The sequence below is a fragment of the Tetrao urogallus genome (genome assembly GCF_951394365.1).
Source record: "Tetrao urogallus genome assembly, chromosome: 12".
In the NCBI taxonomy this organism is placed as follows: Eukaryota; Metazoa; Chordata; class Aves; order Galliformes; family Phasianidae; genus Tetrao; species Tetrao urogallus.
The window spans coordinates 17,551,199-17,568,290 of record NC_136825.1 but is presented as its reverse complement, the minus strand read 5'-3'; the positions used below and the strand labels follow the sequence as shown (position 1 = coordinate 17,568,290).

At 56.0% G+C, this 17,092-nt stretch overlaps 2 protein-coding genes across 2 annotated transcripts; both read right to left on the bottom strand.

Moving 5' to 3' along the window:
- Positions 1 to 1,201: 1,201 nt before the first annotated feature.
- Positions 1,202 to 6,452, bottom strand: TMEM208 (transmembrane protein 208; the record flags this gene model as incomplete). Its single annotated transcript, XM_079541334.1, has 6 exons — positions 1,202 to 1,339; positions 2,389 to 2,473; positions 5,591 to 5,727; positions 5,801 to 5,860; positions 5,931 to 6,026; positions 6,120 to 6,452. 6 exons carry the CDS (start codon positions 6,450 to 6,452, stop codon positions 1,202 to 1,204), a joined length of 849 nt encoding a protein of 282 aa, XP_079397460.1.
- A 2,324-nt stretch (positions 6,453 to 8,776) lies between these two features.
- ELMO3 (engulfment and cell motility 3) lies at positions 8,777 to 16,203 on the bottom strand (the record flags this gene model as incomplete). The annotated part of the gene is made up of 20 exons (XM_079541427.1): positions 8,777 to 8,989; positions 9,467 to 9,547; positions 10,022 to 10,104; positions 10,361 to 10,465; positions 10,585 to 10,697; positions 10,803 to 10,966; positions 11,044 to 11,180; positions 11,348 to 11,456; positions 11,989 to 12,093; positions 12,210 to 12,341; positions 12,570 to 12,692; positions 12,873 to 12,923; positions 13,114 to 13,192; positions 13,456 to 13,607; positions 13,689 to 13,788; positions 14,380 to 14,549; positions 14,980 to 15,030; positions 15,105 to 15,177; positions 16,007 to 16,047; positions 16,126 to 16,203. The coding sequence occupies 20 exons, from the start codon at positions 16,201 to 16,203 to the stop codon at positions 8,777 to 8,779; spliced, it is 2,160 nt and encodes a 719-aa protein (XP_079397553.1).
- Positions 16,204 to 17,092: the final 889 nt, after the last annotated feature.

Sequence of the window (17,092 nt, the reverse complement as noted above, 5' to 3'; positions counted from 1 at the left end):
GGTTCCAAGTGGTGCTCTCCTCATGTCCTCCCTGACGGGCAGGAAGGACTTCAGTCCCCCCAGATAATGACCTCTGCTCTCCCTGCTTCTAGATACCTGCCCCGTCATTGCAGACCGTGCAGACCTACAAGTAAGCACGACTGCACCCCAAATACGTGCTCTGCCAGGCACAAAGGACTCGGGGTAGGGATCTGGCTTGATGTTACGAAAAAAGGTGTAATAAAACCCATGTAATGGAAACTTTGTGTGGACCAAACCTTACGGACAGCATCAAGTGCAAAAGCCAGGCTGGTGCCACTGGCACTAACCACAGAGCTCACTCACGTGGGCAAAGCTGCATGGTGCTGAGCTGGTGCGTCAGGGGCAGGAAGGGGTCACCAGTGTGCAAAACCACCTAATGAGCAGGAACAGCAAGAATAAATCAAAGTAGGCAACAGCAGATGTTGCCTTGAGCTGTGTGTGGTTTCTAACATGGAATCTCTGCCACAGTCACAGCACCTCAGCTATGCTATCTGTGGGGGAGCTTTTACAAAACAAAAAGATTTGCTTTTCAATTCTGTTGGAACCTTTCATCTGACTGAGCTCCCCTAAAGGTAGCACAGACTAATTTGAGCCGAGGCTAAACCCCAAATGCTCCACGGTGGGCTGCACATGCAGTTTGTAGCTCCTCCAGCTGCTGCAGGCCCAACAGAACTCACAGGGCAGCTGAAGCCCCTGCAGACTGGGTGCTGCAAGAGGCAGCACAGCACAGAGCAACCTAGGGAAGGGATGAAACAACTCAGCCTGGGGATTTGGCTTCCATGTAGCCCAGGCTTCCACAAACATGCTGTTGTTTTTCACCACTGCCCTCCGTGAGCACCCCTCTATGAACACACTGCCAGCATGGCCAATTAGACTCTGCTCTTTAATATATTTCCTCCAGCATTGCAATCCTCACCTTTGAATGCGATACAGCACTACTTTAGAAAGGTATTTACACACATCCCAGCATAACCCCCTACTTGTCATCACGAGGAGCAAAGCCTCGACTGGCACTAAGAACCAACCAAGGGAAGTCTCTCGCAGCCTTCATCTCGGAATGGCAGCAGTGACAGAGGGCAACGTAGATACCGCGATGCTTTCTGATTGGCTTCAGTCGCATCCCTGATGAGATAACAGCATGGAAATGAGAGACAGCATTAACCTATCTCCTCAGCCAGGGCTAGAAGCGCTTCATCTGGCGGCGTTCCTGGCGGCGCTGCTTCTTCTCGTTCGGCTCCTGACTGGGAGCTGAAGATTCAGCTGTAAACCAGGGCCCCAGGATGTTCACCCACAGGAGGTAGAGAGCACGGCCCGGAGCCTGCGAAACACGTGTGGAAGCAAAGTCAGTCGTTCTGGATGTGATTTTGGCAGGTTAGGGTGGGCTGGTCCTACAGAGGAAACCAAAGGAGCTGGAAAACATCTACAGGCTGGGTCAGGGACGTCACAAGATCCACTGAAATCAAAGGCAGTGGCAGACACCCAAAATAAATGGCCTGATTTCACAGAATTCAGGAGCCTGCATACATTTCTGGGAACGCAGCACTTAGACTTCGTACATGGAAATCACAGCATCAGTTCTGAATTACCCAGAAAGATCTGACTTCCTGGATGGTTCTGCCTGTCCCTTCTTCAGAGGCAAAATCACACGTCTCTGAAGGAAAAAAACACGATCCATATGGTGTGCAGGGGAACCAGAGCCGAGGCTGCCCCCTGCCAGAACTGGGTAGGAACTAACTTGTGGGTAAGGATGAAAACAAGATACCTTTCTGCCGTACCTACATGGAATAGACCCCAGGCAACTCTGGTGTAATATTATTTTAATTGCCAGGAGATTTGGGTTTTTCATCCTTTTGTAAAAGCAGCTCTAGCTGGAGGTGCATGAGAAACGCTTCAGGAACAGAAAGCACCTGGTGTTAAGGGGGATGAAAGCCTGCAGTTTGTTCTACTCAGTGGCATGGGGTCCTGCAGTTCCCAGCCTCAGTCAGTGCTGGTGAATGACTGAGGAATCCAAGCAAGAAGAAACAGTCTGTCTCAGTCACAAAAAGGCAAAGAAAATAGCTCTTATGCACAAAGGCAGCTTTCATCTGCTCCATGGTTCCTGTTGCTGTCTCTCAGGACCAGAGGGAAAGGTCAAGGCCAACCTAGTTTTTTGCACAGTTTACCACGGGACTGACCCAGAAGGATCAGGACTTCTTTTTTTTTTTTTTTTATTTTTAAAACGTTTTATGAGATAATTTTTTCTTTATCAGGAAAAAATTTCAGCCTGAAACAGGACACCTTGAGGTGAAATGGATAAATTATATTCTCCATTCTGAAGATGGGGAAAGACAGACAACTCGGAGCAACACGAACAAGCGCAAGGCTTACCAAGAGCCAGAAGTACCAGACGTAGAGTGAGAAGCAGCTCAGAACCTGGACCATTGCTGTCAGCAGGATCACATCCTTGAGGTGCCTGAGGGAAGGAAAGCAGTATGTGAACCTCCCCATTTCAGCCCCCACCAAAGCCACCAGCTCCTCGGCCAGCCTGAGAGTGAGGAGACAGGAGCAGTGTTTGGTTTTCCAACACAAGCCACAAAGGAGTGCCGGGATGGGGTTAGAAAAATGCCAACTCTTTCATTCCCACTGAACCATTATTGGAGCAGCAATCCCTACCAGGGTGGACAGAGTGCTGGATAGGAGGCGCAGTCCTCCAGGTGCCAGGCTGCCTGGAGCCTGCCTCTGAAGACAGTTGAGAGGACGGTTCCTGCCCTGAAGGAGCTGTGCCACAAAGTGGAAGATTTAGGAGAAGTGAGCAGGCTGTGCACCATCAGAGACAAAAGGGAGATGGACAGGATCTTCCCTGGGCCACAGCTGGAAGAGCCTCAGCCCACCATCACAGAAGAGAAGCAGGCACTGCCCACCCCACAGTGGAGGTAAGTGCAGCCTCAGGAGAAAGCTGGTGGCTTCTGGCACCAAGAGGAAAGCTCCTGCCCAATCTAAGGGCTTACACCCAAAATAAGTTCACCACGGTCAACACTGAAGAGGAGTCAATGTTCCTGTAAGCAAAGAAGTGGCTACAGCTAACCCTAACCAAAGCAAAAGCACCAGGAAGAAGCGGTGAGCTATGGCAGTGAGTGACACCCTGCTGCAGAGGATAGGAGGCTGTATACCAACACACAGAGGGTAGGAAATTAAAAGGATGAGCTGGAGATGTGTGTGCAGTTGCAAGGCCGTAAGATGGCTCGCATGACTGCAGTGTTGCGGTGGAAGGATGCAGGCTGTTTCAGAAGGACTGTGTGGGAAGAGGAGGGGGAGCTGCCCTTCATGGGAGCACAGCAGGAGCACACAGAGCTGTGCCTGGAGATAGATGAAGAGCTAACCAAGAGTTTATGGGATAAGAATAAAGAGAAGACAGGTGCAGGTGATGTTGTAATGGGTGTCTGCGACAGGCCATCTGACCGGCAAGAACAACAGCATTAAAGATAAGGCAGTCATGGGTCCTTGGGGCAAAGGTGAATGGAGTCATGGATTTCATTAGGATTGTTGCCAGTGGGTGCAGGGAGGTGATCCTTCCTCTCTGCTCAGCGCTGGTGAGGCACATCTGGGTATAATGGGCCCAGTTCTGGGCTCCCGGGTGCAGGAAAAACATGGAGAGATTGGGGAGAGTCCAGTAAAGGACCACAAAGATGATGAAAGGACAAGAGCATCTCTCCTGTAAGTAAAGGCTGGGAGAGCTGGGACTGTTCAGCCTGGAGAAGGCTTAGGGGGGTCCCATCAATGTCCATAAATACCTGAAGGAAGAGTGCACAGGGGACAGAGCCAGGATCTGTCCAGAACACAAGAGATTCCCTCTGAACATCTGGAAGCTATCAGAGTGACCAAGCAGAGTGACAGGCTGCCCAGGCAGGCTGTGGAGTGAGGCTCCTTGGAGATCTTCCAAGCCAACTGGACGTGGTGTTGGGCACAGCTCTGGGTGACCCTGCTGGAGCCTGGGTGGCACCAGGTCACCTCCAGAGGTCCCTCCGACAACCTCAACCACTCTGTGATTCTGCAATTCATCACCAGAAACAATTTTACACTGGGACGCCGTCACCATACCAAGAACTCAAGAAACTGCTGAACCTGCCATTAACAGTGCCACGATGAGACACGGGTTCCAAAATTTAGTGTGTCACCAGCACCAATCACACAGGGGAACTCGTACACTGCACCCAGCTCTCCAAGATATTAGCAAGCCCCTACATCAGCCTTCCAAAAGCCCAGGAGGAGAAGTCCAGCAGTGCCATCACACACATGCATGAATCAGTTATCAAAGCAGCCAGCGTGATTTGTTGCCTGATATATCCCAGGATTATCTCCCACAGCTAGGATACTCGAGGTGACATCAAACTTCCTTATTTTCATTACTCAACTGTCTCGTATCGTGTTTCCACAAAAAAAAAAAAAAGTATCCAAAATATTCTATACTTCTGGAGTTGTTCATGAGAGCCAAAAGAAACGGCGAGTGTAAAAACACTCTGCTGCCAAGCAGGAACAAGAAGTCATAGAGGATGAACAGGGTGTAACACAACTGGCTCACAAGTCGTACTAGAAATAATTGCCTCTTCTTCAGCCTGCCTTCCCCTGTGACTGAGTCTCCTACATCACACATCTCAGTTATTGTGCTAAACGTAGAAAATGTACTTCTTGAGAAGCAAAACCACAGCAGATGGAAGCTCGTGGCGTGCAGAGAGAACGGGTTCTGAGCTGCACAAGTCAGTTTGCCTGATGTCTCCATTCTCCTGCTGGCTGCAGAAATGAAGCTTCTGTTAAAAACAAAGAAACAAGCAATAACAAATCAATTCAAATTGCCTGAAGAAGGCTGCAGGGTTACTGCACTGCAGCCTTCCAGTACCTAAAGGGAGCCTACGAACAGGAGGGGAGGCAACTCTTGACAAGGGCAGATAACAGCAGGACAAGGGGAAATGGTTTGAAGTGGAAGGGAGGGAAGATTGAGGTTGGATGTCAGGGGGAAGTTGTGTACTATGAGAGTGGTGAGGTGCTGGAACAGCTGCCCAGAGAGGCTGTGATGCCCCGTCCATCCCTGGAGGCCAGGTTGGATGGGGCCCTGGGCAGCCTGGTTAAATGTGGAGGTTGGTGGCCCTGCATGCAAGCAGGGGGCTGGAGCTTCGTGATCCTTGAGGTCCCTTCCAACACAAACCATTCTACGGTTCTGTGAATTTGTGCTCCTTCCAGAAAGATGTGAAAACCAAGCAGCTCCCCTGCGCAGACAACACCTTGACTGTGAGATAAGAAGCTGCAGCAGCACGCCTGTGTTATTCCCTCTCTTTTTCTTAACATCACTAGGCAGGAATTACTGCTGGGTGCTCCTCAAGCAAGGAAAAGCCAGCGGTGCCAGCGCCAGGAAGGTCGAACAGGCACCGTGCACAACTACAGGAAGGCGAAAAGGGCCAAAGCAAGGAGGTTTATAGCCTGGAAACGACCGGATTAGCATTGAGGCAGCCCGGCTCAGACAAGGAGAAGTGGGGCACGCTCCGGGCTGGGGCTGCGGGCCCCGCTCACCTGGGCTCGTGCGGGTGAGGACACTCACTCTGCCATCCCCTGCTCCATGTTCAGGTCGATCCCGCCGTCCGCGAGGCTGCCGTCATCCGCGAACGCCGGCCGTGCCATGGAGCTCATGGAGCGGTAGCTGGCGCCGTACACCGCCGAGCTGAACGCGAACGCCAGCTGCCACGAGAACGGGGACCGTGAGACGCCGAGCGGCCGGCCCGGGAAGCCGGGTTGGGATGCGGGCACTCACCCACGTCCACGCGGAGGCGGTCGAGTAGAACACGAGCAGGTTGATCACGGCGTACGCGGCCTGCGGGACACGAGGGCACCGTCAGCCCGGCCCCGCCAGCCCGGCCCCGCGCCCGCCCCCCGCCACTCACGGAAGCCCCGAGGATGATGCGGAGGTAAAAGCGCAGCGTCTCGCGGTTCTCCTCGAAGATCTGCTTCTTGCCCTTGGTGCCCGCCTTCCCTTTGGGCTGCGGGGCCGAGACAGGCGGTCAGCGGATCCCGCCGCTCTCCTCCTCCCCCCCTTTCTCCCTTCCCTTTCCCCTCCCTGCCCCGCCGCTCACCGCCATGGCCGCTCCGCTCCGCGCTGCCCCTTCCGGCTCCGCCCGCGGGGCGGGGATGGCGGCCTTCACGTCGGGGATCGGGGCTATTGGTGCCTTCGGGGAGCGGGGAGGAGCTGCCCGTGATGTGGGGTCACAGCGCCGCGGGGCGTCCCGGAGCCGCGGGGTTGGGTGCTGAGGCTCAGCGGGGTTGGCATCGTCGTCGGGCGCCGCAGCTCTCAGGGCGGCCATCCGCGGTGCTCCCGAGGCTGTTTCCAGCCTCCTTCCCAGCTCCTCCGCCGTGCAGCGGGAATCATAGAACCGTAGAGTCGGTCCGGTTGGACCTTGAAGATCCATCGAGTCTAACCGCAACCGGACCGTACTACCCCAGCTCTAACGTCCCCCCGCTAAACCACGTCCCTGAGCGCCACATCCAGACGGTTTTTAAGCACATCCGGGGATGGTGGCTCATCCACCTTCCTGGGCAGCTCATTGCAGTGCTTAACAACCCTTTCTGTAAAGAAGTTTGTTTTTCCTGATATCCAGCCTAAACCTCTCCTGGTGCAACTTGAGGCCATTTCCCCTCATCCTGTCACCTGTCACCAGCGAGAAGAGACCAGCCCTGCTCTGCTGCAGTCACCTTTCAGCTATTTGAAGAGAGCAATAAGGTCTCCTCGTTGTCCTTCTCATGGGGCACGCTCTCCAAGCCCTCCCCTAGCCTTGCTGCCCTTCTTTGCACCTGCACCGGCACCTCCATGAATGAACTCTTCCTGCCAGCCATCCTTTGTAAAGCACACATTGCTCTTCCAGGATGCCATTCCCCACTCCCAGCTTGTTTCCATAGCGCAACAAGGAGTGTTTCCACCTCTGGAGCCCTGGGAGCTCCCCAGCACACTGCAAGAAGTGTTTTGTTGGAGGGGGTCCAGAAGAGAGCCACAAAGATGATGAGGGGGCTGGAGCACCTCCCGTAGAAGACAGACTGAGGGAGCTGGGCCTGTTCAGCCTAGAGAAGAGAAGGCTGTGGGGTGACCTCACTGCAGCCTTTCAATACCTAAAGGGAGCCTACAAACAGGAGGGGAGGCAACTCTTTGAAAGGGCAGATAACAGCAGGACAAGGGGAAATGGTTTGAAGTTGAGGAAGGGGAGATTGAGGTTGGATGTCAGGGGGAAGTTTTGTATTATGAGAGTGGTGAGGTGCTGGAACAGCTGCCCAGAGAGGCTGTGATGCCCCGTCCATCCCTGGAGGCGTTCAAGGCCAGGTTGGATGGGGCCCTGGGCAGCCTGGTTAAATGTGGAGGTTGGTGGCCCTGCATGCAAGCAGGGGGTTGGAGCTTCGTGATCCTTGAGGTCTCTTCCAACCCAAATCTTTCTGTGATTCTGTGATTCTTCTCCTGGCACACACCAGCAGAAGGGCAGCGCATGCCCAGCTCTGCTTTGCCCCCTTTCATGCTCTTTAGCCCCTCACCTCCCAAACCTTTGCAAAGGACACAGCGCTGAGTTCTCCACAAGTGTTTATTGCCCAAATCTGCAGGAGGAGGGGGGCACAGGCCCTGCCCACCCTGCGGCGTGCGTTTCCAGTGCTCAGACAGCCGCAGGCTCACAGGCTGCACCCTGGTTACTACAACACCCCCTGGAGAAGCCGTAGGCACGAGGAGGTGCAGGGCACCGGGGTTGGGGGACGTTTGGGCCACAGAGGAGGTAGCTTGTCGTAATGCAGTAGTGCAGCAGCATGGCTGAGTGTGCAATATCCGCCGGGGCGGGGAAGGCACCGAGGTTAACATGAGCAGCTCTGTGCTGCGCTGGGGTTGGGCTCCGGGCATCGAGTCTGTGCCCATCTCATATTGTGCAAGGGAAGAGAATTCGTACCCTGAACAACCTCTGGGAGCATCTTGCTGCCCTGCCCGGGCCTGGGAGCACTCACAGCAGGGAGAGGGAGGAGAGCAGGAAAAAAATCAGTGCGTTAAGTGCTTGTCTGTCTGTCCCTCTGCAATGCTGACCCCGCTGGAAAGTGCTGTCTGCTCAGCAAACCAAGCAGTGGGAGGACTTCAGCCTTTCTTAACTCCTTTTTTCACCCAGAGGGGATTCTCCACCCTGAGCAGCTGTGCTGGGGAGGGTCAGGGTGTGTGGTTGTACCGTTGTAATGCTGACCCCCCCAGCTGCTACAGCAGTGTCTGTACAATCCCTCCTCCTGCTGTCCTTGCCCTCTGCCCTCAATGTGACTGCAGCAAAGGGGGTATGGGGACAGCATCAGCATGAAGGGGTTCAGCTGTCGAGAAGTGTTTTGTCTCTCCTGCCTGTGGCTCAGGAGCAGAGCAGAGAGCTCCCTTCCCTCTAACAGAGCATGAGCCCAAAGCTCAGTGGCTCAGCCGTGATGCAGGCAGTGAAGGGAAGGTTTGCCCCAGGATGCTGGTGAGTTCTGTCTGGGCAAATAGCAGAGATGTGGAAAAGGGGACAGGATGACCTGCTCACAGCCACCAGCATGGGAAGGGGACAGGCAGCGCATACCCAAGCCCCATCCAAGCACCTGGGCTCGTCCCTTTGGGGACAGAGCCTGGAGGAAGGGTTTTCTGTTGGCAGGCAACAGAATGTTTCCAGCTCCAAACATCTCAGAGCTGAATGGAGCAGCCTGCAGAGAGAAGGAGGGGGCGCAGGGATTGGGCACAGGGAGGGGATGCAAGAACTCACTGTTCTGCATGGCTGAAGTCATAGCAGAAGTTGAGGTTGCTGGGGGGCTTTGGGATAGGAGGGGGGTTGTCGGGGATGCTGATGTTCTCCAGGTCCAGGAGCCGCAGTTTGAGTTCCATCGACAGCAGGACGTCGAGGTCCGTCTGCGTTCTCTCACTCGTCATCTCCTTGCCCAGAAGCACATTCAGCCCATCTGTCCACAGGCAAAACTGGAGAAAGCAAAGCAGCTCAGGAGAGCTCTGGGCAGCCAGAGAACCCCCCTGTGGCTCTCAACACCAGGGCAAAGCAGCTGTATCCAATGCACCTCCCTCCGTGCCACGCTCAGCCCACGCCTTCACCCAGCACAGGGCAGCTCGGCCCCCAGCTCTGCATCAGGCCTTCCCAGCCAGACTGGGTCCTTGTTCATCCCCAGATCTTGCAGCCAACTAGAGAGCTGCAGTCCTCACATTCCTCCAGGCCCTCAGCCATGGCTGCACAAAGGCATTTTTGTCCTTTCAGTACTAGCCCAGCATGCTGGCTGCAGGCCAGGGAACCCCAGCTCCTCCGCGCTATGTAGGGGAGGGTGGGAGCAGTGTCACAAATCACCCTTTAGTGTCTAATTCCAGGTCTGGGAGAGCAGAGAGGGGTCCTCCCTTGCTCAGACCCCCTTGGGAAGGACGTGCCCTCCTGCAGCCCCTGGAGCTCACCTCATAGCGCGTGGGGGCAACGAAGTTCAGGCAGTATTCCTCCACATCGTACACTATGGAGAAGGCGAGCTCCAGGACGTCCTATGGGGAATCATAGAACCACTAAGGTTAGAAAGAACCTCTCAGATCCCCAAGTCCAACCCCAGCCCACCATCACCGTGCCCACTGCCCACATCCCTCAGTGCCACATCCCCACGGCTCTGGGACACCTCCAGGGACAGTGACTCCCCCACTTCCCTGGGTAGCTGTGCTACTGCCTCACTGCTCTGTGGGAGCACAGATTGTTCCTAATAGCCAAGCCAATACCTGTCTTGGTAGCTGGCCTCTCCAGCCCACTGGGATTTGCAGCCTGAAAGACCCAGCAGGTCTCCAGCCTCAAGCCACATCAAAAGCCTGTCCCATGCTCATCTAATCTCCTTCAGAGCCTCCAGCTTTGGAGCTCCAGGTTGTGGCCAGCGCCCTGCGCTGGCTGTGCCCTGGGACACATCTGGGGATGCGCAGAGTGACAGAGCACAAGGAGGGAGGGGAGCATAAAGGTGGGGTGGAGGTGCTGACCTTGTTCTGCTTTCCAGAGCTCTTCTCCTTCGTGTGTGGACACTCCTTCCCAACGAGCAGCGCCTTCATGTCTGCCACAGGAACTGGGGAGCAGAAAAGCTGTGGGTTCCCGCTTTCCTGGTCCTTACCCCCAGAACCACTGCCCACTATTCGGGCAGCAATGTAAGCAGCTGGGATTTCGGTCACAGCCTCACATGAGGAAAGGACCCCCAGTGCCAGATCTCCCCCAGCCCACTGCACGTCCATGGCCAGGGCCATGCATGTGGCAGCCCGATGGCAGGGCAACTCCTGGTGGGCAGTGCTCCCTTCCCCCTCCCTTTCCTTCTCCCCATAACCTACTTTTCTCTGGCAGGCTCTCGATGGGGGGCGACTGCACCCCTTCCTCCACATCCCCGTAGTGCAGCACTTTGTGATTGGGTGACAAGCGGCAGTACCAGAGCTTATCTGCAGCAGAAAGGCCCCAGCCGAGACCCCATTAGCACTTCTGCTAATGAGCTGCTGTTAATTGCACCCACCCCGGCCCCCTCCAGGGGCAGCCACGGGGCTGGCACTCCTGCACTCACCCTGGCGCCGGCGGCTGCTGATCTTGCGGAACAGGGTGCCCTCGCAGAGGCGCAGCAGGCGCTGCTGGCGGATCAGCTCCAGGAGCTCCGGCTTCAGCCTCTCACGCAGCTCCCTGGGATGCCAGCCAGGGGATAAGGAGCACAGACCCTTCAGCGTTCACCTGCTAGCCTTTACGGGGTCACCCGCCAGCACAGCCCCCTGCCCACAGCCCACTCACAGCACGGGCACGGCCAGCGTCTCCTCCTGGTGCAGCCGCTCCGTCTGCCGCAGCTTCAGGATCTCGCTGTAGTTCAGCGCGTTCACTCTGGTCTTGAACAGCTCCAGGGAGGTGGGTTTGAGGGACAGGGTCCTGGTGATCTGCTCCCGCACCACCTGCAGCACCTGGGGGGGGCCAAACAGCATCCCCAGTCTGGTGATGCTCCAGGGACATATGCGCAGCCCCGGGGTCCTGTTATCACCTTATCAAAGTCCTCCTGGGTGGCTCGCATCTCCTTCCACGTCTTGTTCACCAGCTGGATGCAGATGCAGAAGAGCTCTTCAAAGAAATGATCCTGCCCGAAGAACATAGGGTAAAAGGCCTGAGCCGTCTCCGAGCCTGCGGTGAGAAGGACAGACGATGCCACACTCCCATTTTTCTGTACAACTGCAGTATCCAGGAGAACCTGGACATCGCACAGCCCTTCCCCAGTTGTCAGCCGTGGCACAGCCCCTCTGCCACACATCCCCACCGCTGGGATGGTGCAGGGCTGGGCACACACATACACGGCTCTCCGACATGCAGGATCTCACAGAGGATCAGGGTGAGCTGGATGCTGCTTCGAGCAAACGGGCACTCGTGTTTGTCTTCACGGCTGCTGTTCTCGAGGACAAACTGGAGGAGAGGAACATGGCCTTGTGTTACACACACCAGGATCAGTGCTCTCCATGCTCTTCCTGACCTTCCTGCTCAGCTATCCCCCCATAGAGCTGAGCCATTCCGAACAGCAGCTCTCCCCAGGTCTTGACCACAGCATCCTCAGCTCTGGAGCTATCACAAGCAGAGCAGCTCAGAGCACAGCTAACACTCTGCACCCCCCAACTGCTTATGCCCAGAAACCCAGCGGTAACCAAAGCACTGAAACTCAGTAGAGTGCCACCAGCCACTTCTACCCACAGGAAGGGCTGCCCAGGGAGGTGGGGGTGTCCCTGGAGGTGTCCCACAATTGCGGGGATGTGGCACTGAGGGATGTGGTCAGTGGCATGGTGAGGGTGGGCTCAGCGGTCCCTGAGGTCTTTTTCAACCTTAATGGGGCATCCTGCCCTAGGTGAGGCCAATAAGGATGGGTCCCAAGAAAGAAAGGATGAGAAGCTGGAGATCCACCAGCACCTTTCTGCTGGGAGATTCCCCAAGCAGGAGCACGCACCCGGCTGTAGGCACTGGGGGTGTGCCTGGAGAAATACACCATGTTGTCGAGGGCGAGGAGCCCCGGCGGTGCACGGCGCAGGTCCTCTGCTGGGTTGCTGTTGTTCTGGCAAGACACAAAACAACACAGTCGAGCACTTCTCCAAGCAGCAGCGGGACAGCAGGTCTATGGGAGATGCTAAGGTCCCACTGAGGCCGGAACGTGGATGGTTGGGGCCGCACCATGAAGCCAAGCTTGCGGAACTCCTTGGCACACAGCGAGCGCCGGCGCTCGGTGCTGAAGGTGCCAGCAAGAGCGTCGCTCTCCGACTCGAAGGCAGATTGGCGCAGCGACTGGAGGAGCTCCCTCTGCTCCTGGAGGGAGAGCAGAGAAGAGTGAGAAGGACACCAGTGAGCCCTGTTGCACCGTGGTCTAAAACCAATGGTGAAAGCCACCGTGCTGGGAAAGGAACACATCCCAAAGGCAAACCTTCACCCGCCCGCACTTCTAAAGGAAGCACAGCAAGGAGAGAGCCCTCAGACCTGTGAGAGAACTCCCAGACCTGTGAGAGAACTCCCAGACCCATGAGAGAGCTCTCAGACCTGTGAGTAGGGGTCCATGGAGGTCCTCATGCGGCGCTCGTGCAGGTTGAGGCTGACGGACTGCAGCACGTAGAGGTAATGGGCCATCTCATCCCCCAGTGGCTCAGAGCTGTGGATGATGTTCTACAGGAGACTCCGAGTGAGAAAGGACCCACGGGTGCTCCAGACCCAGGGACCAATAGCCAAAGCCCCACAGCCCAAAGGGAAGAGGACAGCACCCCAGGGCTGGGCTCTGCAGGTGACACACACGAGGAGGGAAGGACAGGAAGAAGCACAGAGCCTTGTAAGAACCCTGCTCCCCACCTTGTGGATGAACTGTCTGATGTTCTTCTCTCTCAGGTACTCCATCATATCCTAGAGGGGAAAAGCTGTGAGACATCCCCTGCTTTTTCCAGAAAAGCCAAGCGTTCCCTTACAGTCCCCATCCCCACTGTCCCTAACTCTGGGCTCTCGGCAGAGGGCCCCAGAGATGGATGCACCGCTGTGTTGGGATCTCCAGTACCCACCACCCCGCAGCCCCCCAGTGCTGCCCAGCGCCCCATACCCGCCGTTCAGCATCGGTGGCAGCCAGCAGCAGTGCAATCAGCAGGGCCATGGCCTTCAGCTGCAGCTGGGCGTTCGTCCTGGGGAAGGAGGAAGGAACGTAAGTGTCACCAGCTGTGAGGACAGCCCTAAGGCACAGTCCTCTTCCCCCTTCACTGTCAGACCCCGACGCAAACTCTGTTCTGTACACCCTAACCCAAACCTCCCCCAGCAATGGGGCATCCGATGCTGAGCGCTCGCCAGTTGCTTAAGGAGGGGCAACGCGACGTGGTGCCAAGGATCGCCAACAAGACCCCCCCAAAAATCCCCTCCAGGGCCACGTTCCCACTGGCTCCCCACTTACACCTGCAGGTGGGTGAGAAGACGATCCACTGTCACTTCTTTTTTGACGAGCTCAAAGAGGACACGGCTGCTGGGTACCATGTTCTCCAGGATTGACATGGAGAGCTGCTGCACAGAGGCATCCATGGCGTTCATGTTGACATAACTCACGATCTGCGATAACAGAAACCATCAGTATAAGGCAGATCGAGCCCAGGTGACAACAGGGCAGCCCAAGGCACAGGAATTGTGTACTTTTTTGATGAAGGCTGCACTAAGAGTCTCCCAGGAGACGAAGTCGTGCTCCATCAGCTCCATGAAGGCCTTCAGGGTGTGAGCAAGGATCTCCCCTGTACTGGAGAAATGGGAGAGCAAACTGAGCAAGCCATTCTTGCTCTGGACACTCTGCAGTGAGCACAGTAAGGCAGGATCCATCAGTGTGCACCCATCTGTTGTGCCCGCTGCAGGGTACAACAGAAACAACCACAAAAGCAAATGGAGAAGAATGAAAAGAATGACAGAGAATGCTGCTGGGTAGGAAACCAGACTCTAGCTTAGTCATCCTAGGAAGCCACGGTAGGGAAGTGCAAGTTTCTGGAAAGCTGCGTTATCACAGTACAAAGTTACCACATGCACAAGCTCTGGGGAAACCAAAACCACCTCAGATCCCACCCACTGCTTCCAAGAAACACGCACTTCGCCGCGTGATTTTTGGGTTCAGCATCCAGAGATTCCCCATTGCACATTGAGAGGAAAGCATTGGGGCGGCACTGGTGTGGCACTCAGGGGTTTCTCAAGCTGCCCGTAGATCTCTCACAGCCAAAAACTTCAGACAGAAGGATTATCAAGGCCAAAAGAGGCTACCAGTGAAGCCCGCTTAGAGCTCATACAGCGTTAGCAAGGGAGAAGGCAAGATCTGCAAGGAAATTCCCCTTCTGATACTCACTCATTCCCTTCTTCCACAATATAGAAAATTTGTTTCAAGCCATTCCTGTTGATAAACTCCTGAGCAAAGGTAACATCCTGGGAGAGGCTTGCAAGCTTCTTCAGTGAGTCAGTCTTCACATCCACGTTGTTGCTCTGGATCCCGCTGTACAACCTCTCTGCTTCTTGGTCCTACCAGGAAGGAAAGAATGAAGCCACAGGGGCTCATCGAAAGGCAGCAACAGACCTGGAGGCAGAGGCTGGAGGAGCTGAAGTGTAGGAAGGAGGCGAGGAGGGGTCTGAAAGAGAGCAATGAGAGCAGAAACCAGCAGAGCTGAGGAAGGAAGTCAGACCAGCACTGCACTAAGTGCACTTGATGTGTCCAAAGTGTTTCCCAAAGACTATCAGTTAGTTTCACTTCATGCTCCCCCAAGATCTACTGAAGGTTGAGACAGGTCGCTATGTTATTTCTGCTTTGTCTGAGGCACTGAGAGGAGCTGCCATGAGCCAGATGTCACCGAGCAAGGCAGAGCTGGGGCCTTGGAGGGCCACATCGCCCCATGGCAGGGAGCAGCAGGCTGACCCCAGCGCCCGCCTTCGGAGAAGGAGACAGGGGATGTACCGGAGAAGTGGTCAGTCGCAAGATGCTCCCATTCTTTATCTCCCCGCGGTTCTATGAAGAGAAAAGGAAGGGGTGAGAGGCGCACAGAGCCACCAGGACCAGGGTCTGGGTGGGTGACTGCTCACCAACTCGGTGATGTACGTCTGGCGCCCGTCGGTGTACTGCAGGGCATAGCGCTCCGCGTTGGGCAGGCTCCACCTGCAGTGACACGCAGCACGTCATGGAGGAGGGCTGGTCCTGGCCACCACAGCCCAGCGTCCCAGCCGTGCCCCATGGCTGTGGCCTGTGATGACCCAGCACAATGCCACATGCTGGCCGTTGTGACCTGATGGGCCCCCACAGACTGATCCCTCCCAATGGGCCACCACAAGCTGGTGACCATCCGTGACAATCTGATGGCTTATATAGACTTATCATCATCTGCCACGACCTGATGGGCCACCACAGGCTGGTCAACACTTGTCACGATCCAAGGAGCCATGACAGGCTGGTCGCTGCTCACTGTGACCCAGTGGGACACCAAAGGATGGCCACTGCTTATCGTGACCCAATGGGCCAGCAAAGGATGGCCACTGCTCATCGTGACCCAATGGGCCAGCAAAGGATGGCCACTGCTCATCGTGACCCAATGGGCCAGCAAAGGATGGCCACTGCTTATTGTGACCCAATGGGCCAGCAAAGGATGGCCACTGTTCATCGTGACCCAATGGGCCACCAAAGGATGGCCACTGCTTATTGTAACCCAATGGGACACCAAAGGATGGCCACTGCTTATCGTGATCCAATGGGCCAGCAAAGGATGGTCACTGCTTATCATGACCCAATGGGACACCAAAGGATGGCCACTGCTCATCATGACCTAATGGGCCACCAAAGGATGGCCACCATCTGTCACAACCCAATGGGTCAGCACCCACCATGGCTCGATGGGCCACCACAAGCTGGTCACCACCTGCCACGACCCGCTATGCAACCACAGACCGGTCGCTACATCGCCGCAGCCCGCTCCCGATGCCCAGGTACTCACGCATCGCAGACGTCCTTGAGCACAGCGGCCAGCGGTTTGCTCTGCGGGCGAGGGAAGGGGAGAGCCGTGAGCGGAGGGCGGCAGCGGGGCGGGGGGCTGCGGGGGGAGCCGGGCGGTACCTGCTGCAGCTCGATCAGCTGCGGGATGGCGCCGACCATCTGGATGGCGATCTTCACCACGTCCTTGGGAGGCGGCATGGCTCCCCGCCGCGCCGCGCCGCAGTTCCGGGTCTCCGCCGCCACCTCCCCGCCCCTGGGAGGGCCGGGCCGGGACGAGAGGCCGCCGGGGAGGGAGTCCCGAGCGGGGCCGGAGCGGGGCGGGCACGGCCGTCCTCCTCACCTGAGCTGACGCAGGTGGGGCGGCTCCATCCCGTCCCGTCCCAGCCCGCCCCGTCCATCCCGTCCCATCCATTCTTATTCCATCCACCCGCCCTCCCCCCCCATCCCATCCGCTCCACCCTATCCCATCCATCCCATCTATTCCCATTCCATCCTTCCTGCCCTTTCCCATCCCATCCCTCTCTATCTCACCTCATCCTATCCATTCCCATCCATCCTATCCCACCTTGCCCCATCTTGTCCAGTCCAGTCCCACTGTGTCCCCTCCATCCCCGCCTTCATCCCATTCCATCCATCCCAATCTTGTCCCATCCCATCCTGTCCATCCCTAGGAGCAGCGCAGCCTCTGGAAAGGGTTCGTTTATTCACTCAACAACTGTACAAATATTACAAGCAATTTTCTTTTCCTTTGCAAAAAAACCAAAAACAAAAAAAAAAAACAAAAAACAAAAAAACAACAACAAAAGTATAAAAATAATCTTTATATAGGAATCAAAGTTCATCTGTTAATCTTCTCTACATTTTTTTTTCCTTTTTTTTTTTTCTTTTTCTTTTTCTCCAAAGCAGTGGCGATCGTTCACGCGTCGAGGGAGCGAAGGTTGGGAGCGACAGAGGGAAGGCAGGCTGCTGGACAGCACGTGGGCTCCACGCTCAGCACCCACACGTCCCCATCTCGCCCACTGTGCTGCCCGCTGCCATCAGCCAGAAAGGGTTCCAGGTTGTCCATTCCTATCGGATTCACTGCGCT